Here is a 23,559-nt window from a genome sequence, read left to right on the forward strand (position 1 = left end):
TTAACCCTTAACAGTCAGGCCCCTTGCCGCACCTTATCTCCGTTCCTATTAGAGCTAGAAGGCTAAAAAAAATTTTGTGCAAGTCCCCTGATTGATAATGAATTTCTGACCTTAAGTGAGTCAAAGTCAATTTTTGCTTCCTTCACACTTTTATTTAACAACCTTTGTTTTTAGGTCCTTTTTTACTTAAAAATTTCAAACGGCTGTAATTTTTTTATTTTTGAAACTAGAAGAACAATTTTTTTTGCAGAAAATGTTTATATTTTTTGTAAATTCTACATTAGTCGGCAGGAAAACAGCGGCGGATCTTTATGAAATTTAAATATGTTATTTAGACATGTAAGAAAAGCTTAAGTTTAAAATTTGAAGTCTCTAAGTCTTTAAGTCAAAAATTGCGGCCACAGAAGCCTTTTAAACATTACTGGAGACCTGGAGGATCAGGACCTGCAGGATCATACCTGGAACCTGAAATTTATTTGAACACCGTATTTCATATAAGGATGTACTACTACAGGATATTTTAGTATTTTTGTAAGATAAAATGCTTTGTTTAAGTCAAAAAAATATTTTTGCTCTTTACTTGGATGAACATGCCAGGTTTGCTGGCATCCTGTGCCCTCCAGGATGGAGATATTAAAAAAATTCCAACTCTTAGTTATGTGTCATACCCATACTTAAAAAGTAGGGTTGGGCCGGATATCCGGTGTGGCCGGATATCCGGCCGGATATCCGGCCATTTTCAATATCCGGCCGGATACCGGATATTGAAACTATCCGGCCGGATATCCGGCTCTATAATTGTTTATACTTTACACCAAAAATCTCTGCTTTTTAAAATCTTAAATGGCTATAATTTTCTTATTATTGAAGCTAGAAGAACATTTTTTCTGAATAAGTTTAACTTTATGTAAATTTATATAAGATTTCTGAAGAAATTTTTTTTTACTACTTTAATATCTGGTAATTTGGCCGGTTATCCGGCCGGATATCCGGTAATTTGGTCGGATAACCGGATATTTGCCGGATATCCGGCGTTGGCCGGATATCCGGCCGGTTACCGGATATCCGGCATTTGAAATCAGCCGGATATCCGGTATCCGGTATCCGGCCAAAAAAGTATCCGGCCCAACCCTATTAAAAAGTCATGCAGTTTTGGCTCTTTATCTTTCACACACATAAAATGAGATAGAAAAATACATAGGGGGGGGGGCGCAGTAAAAGTGTCGGACTGATTATGACGTAAAAAAAATTAGCAAATGAGAGGCCACTATAAATTTTACCATTGGTCAATAATGGCCTCTCATTGGCTAATTTTTTTTTACGTCATAATCAGTCCAACACTTTTACTGTGTTCCAACCAATCCTTTGATTTCATGACCTTTGTGTAATAGTCATAATTGTGCATGTAATAAGTTGCGCCTGTTTTTTTTAAGGCCAAGGCAATTCTCATAACCTTACTTTTAATGTCGCAAATCTGAGGTGGCAAAATTATTAGTAAGGCAAAATTATTTTTGTTAAAAATCCTCTAAAATCGTATAAAAATTTACAAGAGATAAATAAAATCATAAAAGCGTTATTCACATAAGATTTTGTTTAATTTTTGTAGATTTTCATGCGATTTTGGATGATTTTTCACAAAAATAATTTTATCTCACTAATGATTTTGCCTCACTAAGTGACCCCATTTTTTAAAAAAGAATTCACCTCTGATAGTTTTGTAATTTTAACTATGAATTTATCATCTAGTCTATAAACATTATTTTGCAGTATTCAAAACCTAACTTTTGTTCCTAGAAACTGTGTAAAAGAATATCAATCTCCCATAACAGACACACCTCCTATATATGCTGTATACAAGTTCGTCTTTTTCAACCTCCTCTTTTTCTTTCCGAAACGATGTAACTTCTTAATTTTCAGGCTCAAAAAAGACACCTTCTTTCCGCCCCCAACCCCTTCATGATCTACGCCCTTTTTTGCCTATATCTTCTTTCCTTTACCCCGTTCTTTTAAGCACTTACAGCTTTTTTTAGGCCTAAAGTCTTACTGCAAATCTGACAACTCATTTCCTTTCTTTCCCTTTAGAATATATAACCTCAAAGTTCTCCATTTATTACCTCTTTTCCCTTTCCCTTTTACATCCTTTCTCATAGAATAAAATGCGTGTATGTGGATGTATACAAACTTAGTTTGACCGACAGCTAGCCAAGTGAGCGGTAAAAAGAACAGCGCACGTTATTAAACGCAAGTTGACAACATGTGAAGTGAAAATTTAAACAAAAGTATAAATTATCATTAACTTAATTCAATTAAACTTATAATCAATAGTATAAAGCAAAATAACTACAGAAATAGACAATAAATATCCTAGTTTTAATATTACTTTATAATATGTAAACAAAGTACATAGCCAAAAGTTAAGACAAAAATCAATAATAAGTATGGAAATAGAAAACCAGAGCTCCAACCACTTATTTGGACAGGACTCAATCAAAGTTGAATCTTGTGTTGATGACAATTCTGACCCCATGGACGAGTTTGCTGCCATTGCTGATGTCTTCAGCAGATTTCACAACGAAGAATCCTCCGGAAGCCATGATGGTTTGGGTGACAATGTTGCCAGATTTCGGCTTAATGACAATCTAACCGCAGTGACTAGCAGCAGCACTAGTGTCTCTGGTGGATTTTTGTCACACTACTGCAGCAGCGGCGGGGGCATGGAGAGCAGCACTGACTCCACCTCCTGGGACAGTGGCGTCATCCTTGACACTAATACTGTCGTTCAGATGGCAGAGTTTCAGGAAAGATGATACATATTTTTGTTTGGATTTTTATATATACTCTATAGTTGTTTCTGTAAAACAATCTTTATATTAAATAGGTAAAATGTATGTCTATACCAATTGTATTCTCCTTCTACTGTAAATTAGTGGATGGTTTTTAACTATTTAAATCCTACCTCCTCAAATATTTATATTTTTTGAGGCTAAGGATAAAGCTACTTAAAAACAAATAGCAAAAATGTGTCGATCATTATCAGGAGGTTGTAAACAACCTACAAAAGGAGTTGCTGCTCCCACCTCCACCCTATCCTGGCCATTATAATAACCAACACAGAGGCTCTCATCCTTCATACGGATCTGAATCTGCTATCCCCTCATTTAAGGTATTTTAGTTCAGTTTTAGCATCAAATACATTTTTATCAGCATGTTTTTTTTCTGCTCTTCTGGTTTGTCTCGTAGAAATATATTTGGGTATAAGCTGACAATTTAAACCAATTTAAATGGTTACAAATATTTACTAAATGGAAGATTTTAAGTTATAAAAGTTCCGAGCAGATTACATGTGGCTACCAATCTCATTCTTTAAATTATATATATCAGTATTTGTCTGCAAAGAGAACTTATTTGTAAAGACATAATTTTTTATGTTATGTATAAAATTACAAAGATTTTATTAAAAAAATAAAGAGAACACAAGGTTTTAGGTGTGACGTTTGTATTCCTTATTTTTATGACTAAACCATATATTTATAAATATCTGCGCGCAGTGAGTCAATTAATATGTTTGTATGATGAAATTGTTTAAACATTTTTTAGTAGCAAAGCTTCTCCAAAATTATGAATATCCGTTTGTCCGATTACCTGTCATTTACGTTTAGGGGGATTGTGATTTTCTCTATTGCAATTCAAGGACTTTTTGTTAAGATTCCTTTTACCAATAAGCATCCAGTATATAGTTTACTTGGTCCGTAAGTCTGTCGGTAATTCTTTGACGGTCATTTGATTTCTGAAGGAAAAATGGATTTACTTTGATGCTATTACACATTGACGGCTTTTTTTCTGACCCATGCACATCTACTCTACATACATTTCACGCAATTTATATTTATTTACAGTGTTTTTCTCAGCATCAAAGTTCATTTTATGACAATTTTCATCCTTGTTTGTTGAATTGCAGGTATCAAGTGCATCTGATGGGAGTTCCCCTATTCCTGGTCTATCTGATCAACACAGGTATTAATAAAATTCATCTTATCTTATAAAGTGGAACGATGTCTGTCTGTCTGTTTGTTTGTCTGTCTGTTTGTTTGTAGCGAAGGATCTCACTAACCGCTGAACCGATCGGGTTCTACTTTACAGGGTAGCTTCTCATAGGTCCCGGGAAGGTTTATAACTATTTTCTTGGGGGATGGGACACCCCCAAGCCCCCTAAAAAATGAAAAATACCCCCCCCCCCCCCAATAGGTGCTTAAAACTTTTTTTAGATTTTGTCAAAGTTTTAAAAATATTAAAAGAAAATCTTTGAAAAATTAATAATGAAATCCTACAAAGTTAAAAATATCCTAAAGAAGTACATACAAGCATTTAGAAGGAGTAAAAAAGTTTTCTTTCTTGGTAATGGTAAAAGCTACCTGGCCATGCCTCTGCAATTATGAATAATAATTTCATTGTTAGGGAACTTGACCAGCTGCTCAGCTCAACCCCAACTTCATCCAGCTCAATACTCACCTCTCAGGCACAGTGGATATTTTATATAGTTTTTTCTTTAAATACTAATTAAAAATCAAATCATTAGTTGACATCGTGCATCTACGATTTTGAACGGCGGCTAAAACATTATGAAGTCTCGGCAAAATCTTACTGCACTGGAACCTTTTTGTAAGCCGCAATCCCTTTTTATCGAGTTAAATTTTAAGATTAAAAGGAATTTTGTACATATAACTTATATTTCATGATTAAAATTTTCAATGTGCCAGGGCCCAAACAGCTCGACTCACCTGAGTACACAAGGCTACCTATTGAACCAGCGGAGTGCCGTGTCCTACAATGGGTCAGGCAACCCTCCAGTGGTACTCACCGGTTGCAGTGTTGGCCATCCCAGGTATAAACTAAATTAATTTTAAGTAAGTCGTTCAGAATATGGGCTGAAGGACATAAGTTAGGAAAAAAATTGATACAAAAGGGTCATAACTAGATAAGCAGAATAATATTTTTAAGTTTAAACAAAATTGTACGGACTACTGGTAACGAATAAACATTCTCTACGCTTTCTAAAACGTATCCATCTGTAACAGGAATCAGCATGCAAAGTTTAAAATCAATAGGACAATTATAACATGCTCAAATTAACGACAAGAGCGAACTATTACGTACGGACGTACTCTCGGACTGACAAAGGTACGGATGGAACCTAATTATAGAAAATCTTCATTTTTAAAACTACTAGCTTGATATCATTTATTGTATAGGTCACTTCCTGTTTGTGTAGACCAAGTTCCGAACATTGTTGAGCGGGTTAGGTCCGATACCCTCACTTCAAGGTAGGCTATTTAAGGGATTAAATGGCTGATAAATTGATGTACATGCCCAATGATAATACACAAAATTACGTCTTCTGTAGATTAAAATTAGTGATTAAAACGTTAAAATACTCAATGAAAATCAATAAAACAATTAAAATTGCTATCAGAATGCTTTTTGGTTTGGCGGAAAAATACGATTCTCAATTGTCAAATCAAGGTCTAACCATCCTTTAATTATACAATATATTAAATAAAATCCTTTACTTCTAAAAGAAAGAAAGATTTCTAAAAAGTTTTAGATATTAATACTTGAAAAGGCATTTTATGATCTGGTCATCGTACGTACTACACGGCTAGCCACTGCGGTCAATCTTTTGCGAAATATTAGTGATTTATAAGTCAGAGACACCCAGAGTCTTATGGATTGGCCAATGGAGGTATATTATTCTTACTTCTATTCACAAGTTCAAATTTTAAAATCTGTCTCTATTTCAAAATATCTTTGTATTTCATTTAACTCCATCCCTGTATCCCTGGAGAAAACATTTGTTTAGAATCAGGGACAGTTTAGAATGACTTTCAACTTTATTTGCTAATTCTTTAACATAAGAAATTATTAAGATTGTTTGTCAAATCTACAATATATTAAATTTACTAGTTATAAATGCATTTAAGAATAAGAAATTAAAAATTGTAAGATCATTCTGTATAAGCTCTTTTAATTACAATATTGTTTTATTTTCATCAGAAAAGAATAAAATTAAAACACTATTTTATTGCAAGACTGTCATTTAGATAATTTATTGGAGTTTATATTTATTTGACACATAAGTTTACTGATATTATTGTAATGTTAATATACTTAGTATTATGTCAAAACTGTTTTATTCATATGAATTTTGTTAGTTATAAGATAACTAGAGTTGGCTCGATATAATTATCTCCCTATTGGCTAGTTTTCTATATGCATATCTATTTCTCAATAAATCTATTTTCCTCACCCGGCATTATTATCTAAAAGAAAGTAAATATTTAATAATCTAAATGATTTTAAAAAGATTTTTTAAATTATATTTTTTCTTTACATTACCATCACCAAAGGGTTAATGATGATGATTACAATTTTAGTTTAATATTTGAACACACAAAGTGTCGCCACAATCGAATTCTTTTAAAACAGAGTTTTCTTAAATTTATTATATTATAAATTTAAATTTTCTTTTTTATGATTAGAAATTAAATACATTTATATAAGGTAAATAGCAACATGAAATTAAAAAAAGGAATTTATTTTTAATAAAGTAAAATAATGGGTCTTATCGTTCTGGGCAGTGAGAGTTTATTATGGATTATTGGAGCACTATGAGTTTTAAACAAATATTCCTTGGAAAACTTGAGCTTGTTTATAGACATTTATTTCCTATATAGATCTGACATGGATCTTGAAGCAATTAAGCAGGCCGTTTTGTACATGTTAAAAATTGGAAGATTTCATTAAATAAAAGTTATCGCAAATATACTTAGTAAATAAGATATAGTGGGTTTTATTAAGAATCCTCCCTTACATTAAACTGAAACCTACTCACGTTTTGCAAAATATATTTAAGTTCTAACTTAACATATATGAATATAAGTAAGTAGTAATAAAATGAAATACTAAAGAGTGCAAAAGTAAGAAAGAGAGATAGTCTGTGAGGGGAAAAGGCCAATACATATCTGCAAATAGCTTTCTGCTCATATTTATTTATTTAACTTAAACCCTTTAGTCCACATTATTAGAAATGGGTTTTAATTTCAAATAAAAAATGGAGGTTTTCTGATTATTGTAAGATAGCTGATTTTAAAGCATAAACAATTAAATGGTTTTAAATCACTTTTAATCAGTGGCGTGAACAGCAATTCACGAGGGGGTTATAAACCAGTAAGGGGTCAACAAGGTGAAGGCAGACCTTCCAAACTTTAATTTTAAGGAGAGTGTTGACAAGCTGGCTAAGGGTTGTAATTGGATTAATTTTCTTTGTTAAAAAACATTAAATCTGCCTTAAAGCGCAGAATGCATTTAACTACGCAAATGTCATTGGCCAGGCAAAACATATTTGCCAAACAAACCTGTCATAGTCTGAGTCTCAGCAAAATTGTCATTTATCAGTCTCAGGTTTGAAAAGGTACAGTTGACTGGTTGACAGCCCCCCCCCCCCCCCCCCCCAACCCCCAAATACGAACACGTGTACAACGAGAACGTGGAAACGTGGACATTGAAAGAAGTTGCCATGGGTGGAAAAATTTTCCTTGTCAAAAATCAATCTTTTAAATTTTTGCAAGTCTTGTCAAAGGGGTGCAAAATTTATTCGAAATGTATATTAATGTAATTTTCGTATATAGTACATTTTGGAATATTTGTTTGCTCCTTAGATACAGTTAATAGGAGCCTAATTGAAATATTATATACCCTCTTATTAAACGCTGCATTACTGCCATTTATTGATACCAACACTTAAATAAACACTTTTTTTCTAAATTCATAAGCTTTTTGGATTAAGAGATCGATGGGAAAATCCTTTTAAAGTACATTAAACCCCTAAAAAAGTTTGATTTTGAAAGCACAGCTTTAGGCTTTAATTAAATTTAACTTTAAATGACAAAGGAACAAAATTGAAATCTAAATTTTATATCTAAAACTTAATTTTCTATTTATCAATTTTAGCTTATGTGTTAAGTTTATATTTGCAAAAACCGATTCATTATTTAAATAAAGAAAAATATTTATCTTAGAAGAAAAATAAATTGTTTCTTAAATTTGACATCAATGAATCCCTATAAATAGAATCGAAAGCATTCATAAAACAAGGATGACAACATCCATTAGAGCAAAGCTCAACAAATAAGACAGTCGGACAAACGACTTATATACATATTATTTAAAAATATGAAGGAAAAAAATCGTCAATTTTTTTAATGTAGGATTGTTGATAGCAATTTTTGATTATAAATATGCTTCATTTAACATATTGTACCTAATAATCTTATGAATCACCATTCCAAAAATTAACATTTTATGATGATCATTCTGTGTAAATTGTCAAAAAACTAAAAATCAAATTGTTTTTTCAGATGTATGGACTTTCTTATAATAATTTAAGATTTGTTATGTTTTTAAATAGTACCTTTTTGTTACAATAAACTTCATGTATATTTGAAAATCGATGCTAAGATGCCTATATAAACAACTGCTCTACCCTAATTTTAGAAAAGCCCCGTTTATGACAAGCCTTTGTTATTCCTAACCTTCCCCTTATTCTTGGTATTATTTTACCCCCTGTTATACCACTTATCTAAATATCTTTAGTGAGGCATGAAATTAAACACTTAGGGGGTGAGGAATTTCAGATAGAATAACAATTCATGCTTCTTGTAAATACCTTTCAAAGTAACTGGATGTCTATGTGCCTGTAGTGAAAGATCTCGGAAACTGGCTCTCATTTACATTAAAGCTTCTCTTTTTAGTTTTTTTTTATGGAAAATGACCTTTCCCCAAAAAAGTTGATTTTAAAGTTTTGTTTTACTAAAATTGAAAAGGGGTTTTATTTTCTCCCAACCTCTTTCCCTCTTATTAAAAAGGCATTACTTTTATAGTATACTTATACTTATATACATATTGTTTAGTCTATTGTGACATACTGTTGTATTACATATTAATAAAAACACCATTATAAAGGAAATACAAGGAAATATACACAAAAAGGGAATTACAAAAATAAAACATGAATGCTTTTGTATATCCATTAAAAGAGCAAAAATCAAAGATGTAACTAATTTTAGATTTATGGGTTTATGTAAAGTAAATATATTTTTTACGTATACCTCTACTTTCCCTTTTACCAAAATTACATAATTTATTTAAATTTATGTCGTCAACTGTAACTAACATATCTGAATATATCGGCCTTTTACAAATATTTTCTAAGTTTTTTGGGCTTTGGGCAGCAGTGGGGGGGGAGGGGGGCACAAATTATATTTTGCTGACGTTAGCATCGTTTTTTTCTAAACTTTCAATTTGAATGTCTGGATCTTAAATAACTTAAAGTGTCTTGAAGGGGTAGCCTTGAGGATTAGGGTAAGTTTAAATCATTATTTCAGGATTAATTCTGATTTATTTGCTATTTATGATGGATAGGATAGTTAATATACTAACAAGGATGACAACATCCATGAAACGATATGACAGACGAACATTAACTTTTGTTGAGTGTCAGAACTGAATATACAAAATATGAAAATATAAGGTTTGACAAAATTATACGTAAATTTGTTGCAAAACTTCTTAAATACAGAATTCTGTTTAAGGACATACTGACATTTCTAATACTTGATTATAGAGATGCTTTGCTCATAATATTGTACCTTTTTGTAATAGGAATCAATTATATAAAAAATCAGATCAATCAGATGTTTTTATCACATAAAAAAAATTTATAAAAAAGTAAAAAAATCAACATGTTTAAAAAGGACGTACGGACATTCTGGTAATGATTATAGAGTTGCTAACTACTAAAGGAATCACCATGCAAAATTTGAAATCGATAGGACAATTCTAACATGTCTAAATTAACGAAAAAAGCTATCCGTTACGGACGGACGTACGGACCTACCCTAATTATAGAAAAGCTTCGCTTTTAAAAAGATGATTTTATTAAATGGATAAACCGATTCGAATGACATTTTCAATTCAAATGTTTATTTCTTTTCAATTTGGACAATCAAATAATTAAATAAACATGACAAGAATTAAAGAATCCATAAAAAGAGAAAATATATGCAAGAATATTTTAAATCATAGTAACAAGTTAAATTATGGCAGCTTTGGTAGTAGTTTATTTTAATTTTTCAATAAGTTTAATTTTTCAATAAATCTTACATTGTTATAAATTAGGTGTTTTTTAAATTTTAAAATTTGTTTTAAAAACAGATTTTTTGTAATCAATGATATGAGCATTTATATAAAATTCAATTTTATTAGAGATATGTATATTATTCAGTCAAAAATAAACTCAATTTTATTTTTAGAAAATTCAATAACTATAAATTTAAAAGTTTGCACTTGAATAATAAAGCTGAGGAAACAGGAAAACTTAAACTTTTACGTCATTTTGGAAAAAAAAGTTTAGTAAATATATACAGAAGTGTATATTGTATATTTTATATATGGATGTAAAATATATGCGGATATTATGACATGGGAAAAATTTGTTGTTAATTTAGCTTGCTAACATGGAACTTGTAAAGAGATTAGAAGGGGGAAATCGTCATTGTAGTCCGTTCAAGGTTTCACTTTTTAAGAGAACATGAAAACCTGGTGTAAGATCCAATTAATAATACATCCATTATCATGTATTTGACTCACTACAAAGGTTGTTTACGCAATCTGCATATATGTAAATAGGATGACCGACTAAAAGGTCGATTTTTAAGTCAACAATTCACAAGTAACAGGATGTTTGTATGGTATTATGTCTCGCAAATAATAGGTATGGTCGTTCCAGAATATTAAAAATATTAGAAATACTATCAAACATCGAAAATAGGACCACTAACGAATATCTTATGAACTATAGTTTAATATCGAGTTGATAAAAAAATTAAATGTTTTGATAAAGTTAAAGTTACATAAATTAATCATATCAAATGTATATGGTCACCATGATTTCATGTTTTTAAGACCTTTAATCCTTTAACATGCATAAGAACTATTATGCTATCATTATGGCATTTCCTATTTTATAATTTATCTACTGTTCAATGTGCATTTTAGGAATCTTTTTAAAATCTTTTAAAGGTACAAGTTCAACTTTTGAAAAAATTTTCTTAAAAATTTGAAGGTGTTGTTTCTTCTGATGACGTATTTATTTGTTAATTTACATCAGCTAAATATTTTTTCTTTGTTTTGTTCATACTTTTAGTTCAAACCCTTTAAACATAGCTTCATCAGTTTTAATTTGAACAAATAATATAATTAAATAAAACTTTTTTGTTTATAAGACTGAATATCTAGAACATTTTATCCTGAAAATGATCAATATAGACTAGTGAAACTAAAATGTAGAATCTGTAGCATATCACTACTTGGAAATTTAAGGGGGAAAATTTTGAAAAGGAGGTCCAATGGGGGAGTGTAAATGGGTATTATTCCCCTCCCCCCCCTCCAACAAAATTTTTTAGAAATACATTATATTACCCCTTCCCCTTTTAAACCCCCGGGGTAAAATTTTTGGGGGGGGTAATTTAAATTTGATTAAATATTTAGTATTAAAAATGCGCGCGCAGCGCGCAAAATTTTTTTTTATCAGAAATTTTTTATTTTGGGGGGGTATTTACCCCCCCAAAATTGTTTGGGGGGGGGTAAATACCCCCTCCTAAATGGTTGGGGGTGCCTACGGCACCCCCAGGGTAGGGGTAAATTTTAAATGGGGGGGGGGGGTAATCGCCCCATTACCCCCCCCCCTTGGACGTCTATGTTCCCCAACCCCCAAAAAAAGATTTGGCGTCCAATGGTTATCTCCAAATAAAATCAGTCTAAAACCAATCCAAAAACCGGTTAATTTCGATAAGACTCCACATGTTGTACTACTCCTATTTGCAATACAAAATTGCACTCGAAAAGAAAATCCAACTCTGGACAAAATCCAGATAAATCTGACTTTAGCTTCAATGCAAAAAAAAAACAATTGGCAATTTTTCACGCTAGTGTTTCAAGTTGAAATAGTTGTTGAAAAAATATAAATTCTTATCATCTTTAATCAAATAGATGATAATTATGTACTACTCTTTTTTATGAAATATTAATAATAATGATATTCTTTGCAGGCCTCCAAATTTCAAGCAAAGCCGAGCTACAAGTAGAACAAATATGAAACAACTTCTTTACAGGTAAGTAAATGTTTTTAAGTATTCTGTATTTCATTAATAGGATATTTGTTAATAAGCAAAAAATAAATAACTTTTTAAATGACTTACTAATTATAAATTTCCACGATTTTAAAACAGTATTATCTTTTAAGTTGTCTTATTTTCCGAAAGCTTTACATTGTTTATGGCCAGTTTTAAGCTCATTGATGCATAAAAATATCATATATCTATTCTTGATATAACCATTTCAAAGACAATTAATATTGACAAAACTATCTAGGGAGCAGTGTATGGAGCAACAGCAAAAGGCTCAAGAACAGCAGCTACAGCTTAGCAGCGCAGCAGCTGTCATGCTTAGTCCTCCCTCCCCCGTCGTAAATATTCCACATCAACACAAAGAGATTCCAACATCTGTATTTAAGGTAGCCTATAATTTAAATTTTAAAATAATGCAAAAAAAAATTATATATTTCATATTATTATATTTATTATATATATTATATTTATCTATTTAGATTGAAACCCGCCTTGAAAATCCCACCAAGTACCATGTCATTGAATCCCAACGGAGACAGGTTGCTGAATACCTGTCCAGCACTCCACAATCCAGCAGTGATAGCTTCCCGCAGCTGCCACACAGCAGCTCTGACCTCCATCAGCAGCTGCCTCATATGGTTGCCAGCAATCCTATCACCAGTGTAACTGGCAACCTGGTATTCCATCAGAACAGCCAAAATGTTGGACAAAAAATTGTTCATACTTCTCAGAGAAACGGTTCTCTGGGTCATTTGTCCCCCTTGCCACAATTTACAAATGCCAGCAGCCCACACACGCCAACAAGTTCTGGTCCCGGCGGCAGCGGCGTTATTTTGGAGAATAGGCGGGCAAGTAATGGCGGTGGAAGAGAGAGCAGGCGGCCTAGCGGCGGAGGGGCGGGAAGTAGACGTCCTAGTGGTGCACAAAGCAGGCGGGCAAGCGGCGGAGGTCCTTTTTCTCCAAGCTGCAGCAGTGCAACCACAAGTCCTTCCGAATATACCCCCTCAGAGGTTGGGGTAAGTTTTTTTTACTTCAGTGATGCAACATATTTTTATTTTGTACCCAAAAAATAATGGAATTTGAAATTGCAAAATATCTCAATTTTTGTAAAATATGCGTGTACTGTACAATGCACTCGATGGTCAAAATGTACTCGGCTATATTATCTTTCACTTATTGTCATTGGGCGTTTAGTAAGTATGCGTTACATCATAATTCATATTTTTTAGTAAAAAAAGATACATTTTTAGCTTTTTTATCTACTTAGCATTAACTAAAATAAAACATCATGATTTTATCAAATTTATTTGATAGAACTGCGAAGACTTCCTTGACGAGATACTGAGCCAGGGCGACAACATCCTTGAGAACAACCTGCTCGAGTTCAAGGACAAGCTGGGTGACATGGTGAAGGAGGAGCCCCTGGGGGAGGAGGAACTGAAGGCCCTCCAGAGAGACAGAATCAAGAAGGATAACCACAACATGAGTAAGTAATGGATTAATTATTACTTGGATAAGACACCAGAGGTGAATTCTTTAAAAAAAAATTTGCCTCACTAAAATCAGTTTGCCCCACTAAAATTTTAGTGAGGCAAAAATATCCCCTCTAAATTTCTAGTGAGCCTCACTGATTTTAGTGGGGCAACTGATTTTAGTGAGGCAATCTTTATCCTAAATTATCGACAATTTTAGCCTGTCATATTATTGAGTAAGTACATAATTCTTCCTTAGTATTTGAAGTACTTTTCTTATCTTGCAAAAACATATTAATATTTTGACAAATCTTAAAGTAAACTAAAAACGAATAAAAAATGAAAAGCTCAATTGTGTAACATACCTTTCATAGCAACACACAAAAGTGAAAAAAGTGTATCGTCGTTCTCTGTTTGTTTTCTGAATTTTTCACGCCCAATAAAATTGAACAGTAATTGCTCTTTATTAGAGCATCAAATGGACAAGAAAATTTTACCACAAAAAATTAAAATAATTTTGTCACATTAGTGTAACTTAATACAATACAACTATAAAAAATGACTTCATACAATACAAATGACCAATGATACACAGACTAAATTACCAATAGTAGTCCAGTATGATAATAAAAAGCTTCAATACATTCATAACAATTTCCAATTGGGAGAAAATAATCCTGATAATAAAGTAACAGGATGTTTGTGTGTTTGTCTGTGTGTTTGTATGTTTGTACCGAAGGATCTCGCTAACCGTTGAACCAATCGGGTTCTCCTTAACAGGGTAGCTTCTCATAGGTCCCGGGAAGGGTTATAACTGTTTTCTTGGGATGTGGGACACCCCCAACACCCCCAAAAAATGAAAAATCCCCCCTCCCAAATTTTTTTTTACTTTTTCTTTTAAAATCTAAAATAAGAAATTGAATTATTAAATTCGACTCTCTCCTCCTCCTCAAGTGCCCCTAGAGGCCTCTAGGGGGCGTAGCCGCTAGTCTTAAATAAATTAGTTACTCCATTTAAGACACTCCCTCTGTCTAGGGCAAAACAAACTGATTTATTTATTACTTTGTAATCTAAGCCTAAGCGGACCTAAGTTATTCTTGAAATAAATCTTTTTCTCACAATACAAAACATTTATTGTCTACTTGTAAAATTATACATATTTTTGTTTAAAAAGAATTGAGTACATTTTAATGAGATTATATATTTGAAAAGAGTTAGTTTTTGCATGTTTAAAAGTGTGCTAATGGATGTAAACAAAACATCATTCATTAAATATTTTTTCATACCTTACTTCAAGGATTATTTTCATAATAATTTTGTAATGGCAGAAAGCAATGGTACTATTGCTATAATTTATAGTTCAACTCGTTCTGCCATTGTTTGTAATTTTGATTTCCTTAAATCTCTTAATGTTATTAGAAATAATAGATTTTCTCGTATTCATTCGAATCCGGTGGATAGGAACCGGTTCTCATCCATACGAAAAAACTATGTCTAGCATCGTATTATATCCAGCTTTCTACAAATATAAAAATGTACAATCATAAGATTAAAACCTCGGCACCTCGGGGCTAAAAAACAAGTTTTAATCTCATAATTGTACATTCTATATCCGCGAAAAGCCGTTTATAATACGATGCGAGAAATAACTTTTACTTTATCTTGTAAAAGTTAACTTCTTATTTAAAAAAAATATTTGGAAGAAAACAATATCTCTAGTTTTCTATGTTAGGTTTTTTTTTCAATCTAACCATCTCATTTTATTATTTCTTCATTTAGTTGAGAGGAGGCGACGATTTAATATCAATGATCGAATCAAAGAACTTGGGCACCTCCTACCCAAACAATCAGAGCAGTATTATGAACTTGTCAGGGACGTCAGGTAAGCTTCCCGGATTTTTAAGAACCCCTGTCAGTTCAAAAGATCGGGAAGATGTTTGGTGAAATTTTTGATCCGTTAAAACAAAATAGCTCTAAATGCTACTAATTCAAATGTGTGACATTAATTGTAAGATATAAAGTAAAGCATGCCTTGCAAATAAACAGGCGCATTGTATTAATTAAATTTCCTTTTTGATCATCTGGTTTATTATTAGTCCTCCAATGAAATATTTATACTTTGTGTAGGTTAAAAAAAAAATTGGCCTTTGTATATTTTTAAGGATAAAAAATATCAGAAAAAAATCTTCTAATTAGAATCTAATTATAAACGAGGAAATAAAATTGTAGTGTGTTTGAAAACGTGTATGGTCATGATTATGTAACAATTAAGATTTTATGTGTTAAAACAAGGGTGTCCATTTTATTTACAGCGAAAAAAATATTGACCCAACAACCTTTCCTTATTTTAAAATATATTTAAAATAGTTTTTCGTTTGTTTGTTTATTACTTTAGGTCAGGTTATATTTGGTACTGGGTAGACCTGCAGGGTTTAGGATCCCCACCAGTTGTTAGGGATAGAAATAGAAACTACCCCATTTCTTTTTTTTCAATTTATTTCAAAATAAGGGATGGGGGGATATAAGCACTCAACCGGCCACTTGTCTCTTTTTTTTGGCAATTTTTGGTCACAGAATTTGTAGGAAGGAATTCTAGAGTAACTGCGTGTATGGTAAATGTACATATGCGTATCTTTTTTAATCCTGTACTTCACTTGACAACGAAACTTGAAATTTACAAAATGTTTCCTTTTTTGAGGCCTAAAATTACCCTTGAATTATTCGTAGACTTTACTGTCAAATTGTTTCAAGTTTTTTAAATTCAAATTAAAACAACTTCCAAATAAACGATAACAATGAGAAAAAAAATAAAATAACCCTTCTTTTGGGCGATATTACAAAATATTGTAGTTATATTAGTATCAAAGGCTATGCGAAAGTCAAAGTGTTATAAATGAATTTTTATTTATGATAAATATTATTCAGATGAAAACAAAACTGTACAAAATGAGTTTCAAATAGATATAAACTAAACTTTGTTTTCGAAAATGGGTTAACAGCAAAATAATTTAGTTTTATTGCTATTTTAAATTAGCAAAAAATCTTGGTGGCCTCAGACTTAATTCGTAGTTAAAAGAAAAAGGGAATAAGAAGTACCTTGTATCCTTTATCCTTTTAAACTACTAAATAACATAGACGTGTTTTTACATTAGAATATTTAGAATGCCTTTGTGAGGAATTTGTTTTATTAGCGGAAAGAGCGTTTAAGAAAGTCTTCTTTAACTATAAGACACTAAGCTAATACGCTTTAACAATTAAATTTGTAAAATTTAAAAGATGGACTTCCAAAGTACTTTTAGTCTAATCTAAGTTAACCTATTTGAATCCTAGTTAATTTTGGGGATTGATAGATTAATGCAAAATACGTGAGTTGAACAAGTTCTTTTAAATCACCTTTTAATCTCTTGACCATCCTTTCTTCCATTTCAAAAGTTCAATTACTTTTTTTTATTGAAAATCATGTAAAGATTAGCCCATAACATTTTTGCTAGTTTTAACAAGGATGGCAACATCCATAAATAGCAAAAATCGCAAAAACTTATGGATAAGATTTAAATGGAATAATACACAGCAACGTTGTTAAAAAGAGACTATCCAAGGAAAAACACACAGCTCAATTTGTGGGAATATATTTCGATTAAATCACATCTAATCCTTGTCAACCTTCTTTATCATAGTTCTTTACTGTACAAAGGTTTATTTGAAACGATTTAAAGTGCTTTTTGTTAAATCAATCATGGGTGTTTTATAGTAAATTATGCTCCATAACGATGATAATGTTGGCCAGAAGTTTCAGCCTTTTATTTTAAATAGCAGCCGAGAAAATCAAATTTCCCCAATAGAGTGACAGAATGACGGACAGACTGTCATGAAAACTATAGAGTAGCTTCGCTACTATAAATATCTGTTTAAACATTTGAAATCTCGATGGCTTCAAATCATTAACTCAATTGTTTTCATTTGTACTTTAACCAAATGAAAGCAGATTTTTAAAATTTGCACTTGTGTTGTTCAAAAACTGCATAAAAATTGCACACGATTAAGTCGTAACTTTGAACAAAACACATTTTCTCTAAAAAGTTAAATTTTAAAACTTTTTAGTACAAAATAGCTATCTGTCTTTTTAGTGATATTGCCCCAATAGATTATATACAGACTTCTTATTTGTCCTAAGCAGACGAACTAAAATATTTAGGTCCTTCAAATTTTGGCAAAATATTTTGAATACCACCTTAATTCCTAAAATAAAGGTTAAAAGTTTCAATTGACTTTATGTTGTACGCAAAAAAATCTAGAAATCTAGAAAGCCTACGAGGAAAACAATTGCATAAAAAAGGCATAATTGGCAGTTTCTGGAGTTTTTACCTAATTTTGTGAAAAATTCAACTGTTGTTGTGTGTGGTGTAATCTTTGATGTTTATATTTCAATTTTAAAGTAATTCAATATTTCAAATTTTTAAGAAAAGTTTTTTTTTATACAGGGTGCGGCACATAAATCCGGACTTTTTTTAAACGGCCATAGCGCCAAGACTACTTGACCGATCAGGACGTTTGACCCCACTATGAAAAGCTTAGGTGATGAGCTTTTTACCCGTAAAAAGCTTTGGACGATGTAGGACGTGTACTCCGAGCTTGGCGCGCATATGTTCAACTAAGCAAATTCGAAGTGCGCAGGTTGCTCATGAAACTTGCTGAAGTTACTGTTAGATACTTAAGTTAGGTACTAGAAATTACCAGAGTTCTCTGTTCAAGTTGATTTGCCCGTGGTACTCCGGCAAATTGACACGTGGCATATTGTGAGCTGTCCAAAACACCAAAAATCTTGAAAATTTCACGATTCCCGTCTACAAGGGCCCATATGGAAACTTGAATCTCTTTTGAGAATGTGAGTTGCGCTGACAACCCTAGTTAAATCTTCATGCCGTTTCAAAAAAGGTATAAAACGTCGTTCTAGCTCAACTGTGGCCCAAATAAGAGCCGCCGTGTCGAAGGGTAGCCTGAAAGATGGGAATTTGGATCCTGCGGTTACTCACGTCACTAAGGAAATGTGGCCTCCCAGCAGCCCAGATCTAAATCCATAGACTATTTGGCCCAGAGCTACTTTGAAGCATGCACCAATAGACGTACCTATACCATCAAGACCTCCCTCATTGACACTATCAAGGAGAACTTCGCCAGTTTGTACAGGGACATGGTGACCAGGGCCTGCGGGCGGTTCAGGGGGCGGGTAGGGGCGGTAATTGAGGCTGTCGGCGATTTTATTGAATAATCTAATAGTCATATACCTATTTTGCCTCTCAGTTTTTAAAATTCTATAAAATCTTTAAAATTGACGATTTTATGTTCAATTGTTTACAAATTAGAAAAAGTCCGGATTTATATGCCGCACCCTGTATATCATTAATTTAAAGCTTTTGGGTCATCAAGAAGTTTAAAAATATAAATAAAGCTGTGTTTGTGTGCCTGTACCAAAGGATCCCGCTAACCACTGAACAGATATTTAATTTATTTAATTATTTTGGTAAAAAGCTGATTTTAACTTTGATTATTATTTTACGTGCCGCTAAAGTCCTATAGGGGCGCAGCCGCTAGTATTAAATAAGGAAAATTTTTAATTAAAGAAACTTAAATATCTAATTTTAACCATTAGCATTTACAAATATAATTTATTTATAGCCCCATGCTAGAATTAATCATAATGTCAATAAGTTTAAAAGCAGAAACTAATTGCTTTTAAAGGTTTTGTATTCGTTACCCTCATTTGAAGCGATCCTACTCTACAAGTAATTCTATTTGCTGGATCGCTTGTTATTAAAAAAAAGATTATAATAATGATGTTGAATTTCAAAATGAAGGCTTATCAATAATAACCCTGCCATCAATCTATCTATGTATCCAATTAAAAAGTTAGAAAAGCTTCACTATCATTAGATGTCCTTGTTTACAAAAATTACAATGTCATTTGCACTTCAAAATAAAACATTAACATTTAGTTTTTTTTTCAGGCACAACAAAGGATCCATTTTGAAAGCTAGTGTTGACTATATCAAGATTCTTAAGAAAGAAAAGGTAAGTAATTTTCATAGCAGTAGAAAATGACCACCCTAAACAAGGAAGTCCAATGGGAGGGAGGGTACAGGGGTGATTACACCCTCCGCCCCCCCCCCCCCCAAAAAAAAAAAGAAATAAAAAGCTTGAACATCGTTGCCTATATGATATAAAGATTACCCCCCTCAAATAAATTTAAGGGTGCCTTAGGCACCCCCAAAGAATTTCAACCCCCCCCCCCCTCCCAAATGAAAAATCTTAGACGCCCTTGCCCCTAAAATTAGAAATTATATTTATAATATTTTCAGATCAAAAACAACTTAGAAACTAGCTCAGAAATCTGATGGTTTTTTACTTATTTAGGAGAGAAAGTCAGCTTTGGAGGAAGAAATGAGAAAAACCAAATACCAAAACAAGAAACTACTTCAAAAGTTACAGGTAAAGAAAAGATTTTCAAATCAAGTAACTCTTTCTCCTAGAGTGCCTAGCGGAGCACAATGCCTGTACTCTCCCACCCTCTTATTTAAAATAAATTTAAAATAAATGTTGTTGGGTAATTTCATATTTATTAGGTACTTATTTTCAGGTTAGGTTAGGTTCAATTAAAATGAGTTAAGGGTATCCCCCAAGAGTTAGTTCATCCAAGGAATAGGCCCCCCGCAAGGATTAGGCATAAAGAATAAAAAAAACTATCCTTCCCCGTAATTTCCAATTATTCATAAAATAAAGGATGGAGTTCTTTTGCTCGCAATTCACTTAAAGAGACAGCACAATTGAAGCCTTGAAGACATTTTTGAACTAGATTTTATAAATGAAAATTTTGTATTTTCAGGAATATGAAGAAATGTTATCTAAAGTAAGATTATCTGATCAGCCACAAACTGAACAGATAGCTAAAAGCCAGGTAAAACAATTTTGACTTTGCATTTAAATAAAATGAGGTTTGATTAAATAAAAAATATTAAGGTAATGAAAGCAAACAAGGGTTATTAGATACTAAAAGAGTTTGATACATCATACTTGTATTGATATTTTAAACAAGGACATCAATGTCTAATATTATATAACGGAGCTTGAAAATTTGATTTCAGAATAGTTATTTCTGTCATCGTATTATAAACTGCTTTCCGCGGATATAGAATGTACAATTATAAGATTAAAACCAGTTTTTTAGCCCCGAGGTGCCGAAGGCACGGGCTAAAAAATGGTTTTAATCTTATGATTGTACATTTTTATATTCGTAGAAAGCGGTTTATAATACGATGCTAGACATAGTTTTTTCGTATGGATGAGAACCGGTTCCTTTCCGGATTCGAATGAATACGAGAAAAGAAATTAAGCTCCTCTTTTGGCAAAACAACAATAAATCAAATTGATACAATTGACTGGAAAATATGACTTTAGCTTGTTTAATACCATAAACAAGGATGATAAAATGTATTTTCTTAAATCATAATCAGAATAAGCAATTATATTTTTGTTTTATAGAGTAGCTTTGCTATTAGAAGAGAAAACACAAAAAGTATTCTTTGTTACCTTTTCTTACATAAGAACATTTTGAGCCTCATAAATTAAAGTAATAACTACCAGTCCACTTGACAGACATCAAAGAAAGCAAGCAGCAACGCAATTTTAAGACATAACATATGCAAATACGCAAAATAAGCTTGCATAATAAATAGTAACATATGAATATTAAGTGACATTTGTAAAGTAAAAAAAAACAGACGCGCTGTCGAATAATGTTTGTCACTTTGTCAAGGACAATTTACACTCAAAATAAGTTTGAACTATGTGTAACTCTTTAAATATATTAAACATATATTGCAATGGATATATTATTACTTGGATCTTACACCAGATTTTCATGTTTTCTAAAAAAGTGAAACTTGCAGCTCAGTAAAATGACGATATACCCCTTCCACCATCTTTACATCATCCTCTCCCTTCCTACTGGATGAATGAACTGACCAACAAGTTCCATGTTAGCAAGCTAAATTGAAGACATTTTTCACCTGTCATAATATACACGTATATTTTACATCCATTTATATTAAATCGGTCAATACTTTCTTGAAATATAGTTAATGAATTTATATTTTGGGGTTGTTTTGCTTTATATTGCACGATAATGCGCTTTGATAACCATAAATAGATCTGCATATTTCATTTTTATTTGCTGGAAAAAAATATGTTTTTTTCATTTTTTTTAGATCAATAATTATTTTTTCTTAATTTTAGGATAGTGGAGATGACGATATTTACATGGAACATTGAGTTTATACAGCAAAAAGAGAAAAAGAAACATTAACAAAAAGAACAAAATAACAGAATATTTTTTTAAATATACCTATTAATACCAAAAAATCTGTAAATTCTTTAGACATGTAAAATTGTAAGCAAAATTATAAAGATTTACGGTGCTTGCTTACATGTGAAGACCGGAGCACCGAAAACCCCCCCCCCCCCCCCGCTTAGTTTTGACAAAAATCAAAAATAAGGGGGGGGTAGTTTTTTAATGTCTGGAAAACGGCAAGGAGGAAAAAAGCACAGCAAGGCAAAGACTTAACCCCCCCCCTTAATTTTGAAGAAAATCAAAAATAAGGGGGGGGTAGTTTTTTCACTGTACAACACGCCAGAAAGTTGAGTGAGGTAAATCAAGTAAATCCAGTATGCCAGAGGGGAAACCTTATTACAGGGATATTCATGTTTTGGGTCATAATTTCCTTATTTATTGACTGATTTTAGTAATTGATGTATCCCTGAACAGGTAGTCTTAAGGAGAATATATCAGAAGTGTTTTCATGGGGACTGTCCCCTGATTTACCTCACTCAACTTTCTGGCGTGTTGTACAGTGAAAAAACTACCCCCCCCCCCTTATTTTTGATTTTCTTCAAATTTAAGGGGGGGGGGTTAAGTCTTTGCCTTGCTGTGCTTTTTTCCTCCTTGCCGTTTTCCAGACACTAAAAAACTACCCCCCCCCCCCCTTATTTTTGATTTTTGTCAAAACTAAGCGGGGGGGGGGGGGTTTCGGTGCTCCAGTCTACCACATGTAAGCAAGTACCAGATTTACTTTCCTAAGTTAAATGTATACCATAAAAGTCAAACTAAACTTTTTGTGATTTTTATAAAAAAAATTATCATTCCTTATGTTTGAAGATTAAGCATGCAGATTTATCGTATTATAAACAGCTTTCCGCGGATATAAAATGTACAATTATGAGAGTGTTTCTATCCCCGAGATGCTAAAAAGGCTAAAAAATGATTTTAATCTTATGATTGTACATTTTATTCGTAAAAAAAATGGATATAATACGATGCTAGGCATAGTTGTTTTCGTATGGATGAGAACCGGTTCCTATCCACCGGATTCGAATAAATACGAGAAAATGATATTATTATATGTATTATTGTAAAATTTTATAAATGATAATAATGTACTGTACCAAATACAAACCTTAGAGGCATTTTAGAATATAGTAAAGGTTGTCTTCCTCAATAAAAAAATATTTTTATTTAAATTACTTTTTTTCTTCTTTTTAGATTAAAGTAATCCAACCTTACAAAGTTCAAACTAGTTTATTTATATAAATATGTGTAGATATTTGTTTATTGTAATCTATAATACAAAGTAGCTTGATGTCTGTCTGTCCGTCTATCTCTTAAGTTCTCGGAAATTTGCGATTCAGTCGCATTTTTTTCTGCTGGGTATTGCGATTAATTCGCATTTTTTTCCGCTGGGTAGGTAATAGAAGATGGAATTATACCTCTTTGGGCAAAGCCCCTAGAGGCACGG

The 23,559-nt window shown here is 32.2% G+C and overlaps 1 protein-coding gene across 1 annotated transcript; it reads left to right on the forward strand.

The window, feature by feature from the left end:
* The first annotated feature begins 2,194 nt into the window (after positions 1-2,194).
* Positions 2,195-22,067, forward strand: LOC145313253 (uncharacterized). The gene is made up of 15 exons (XM_080152574.1): positions 2,195-2,794; positions 3,034-3,163; positions 3,959-4,014; positions 4,456-4,516; positions 4,758-4,882; positions 5,250-5,321; positions 12,165-12,227; positions 12,487-12,628; positions 12,722-13,258; positions 13,557-13,728; positions 15,494-15,596; positions 19,720-19,783; positions 20,126-20,200; positions 20,595-20,666; positions 22,004-22,067. The coding sequence occupies exons 1-15, from the start codon at positions 2,439-2,441 to the stop codon at positions 22,037-22,039; spliced, it is 2,064 nt and encodes a 687-aa protein (XP_080008700.1). The 5' UTR covers positions 2,195-2,438; the 3' UTR covers positions 22,040-22,067.
* The last annotated feature ends 1,492 nt before the right edge of the window (positions 22,068-23,559 follow it).

The sequence above is a fragment of the Acartia tonsa genome, chromosome 3 (assembly GCF_053477335.1).
Source record: "Acartia tonsa isolate MP-2025a chromosome 3, ASM5347733v1, whole genome shotgun sequence".
NCBI classification, from domain to species: Eukaryota; Metazoa; Arthropoda; class Copepoda; order Calanoida; family Acartiidae; genus Acartia; species Acartia tonsa.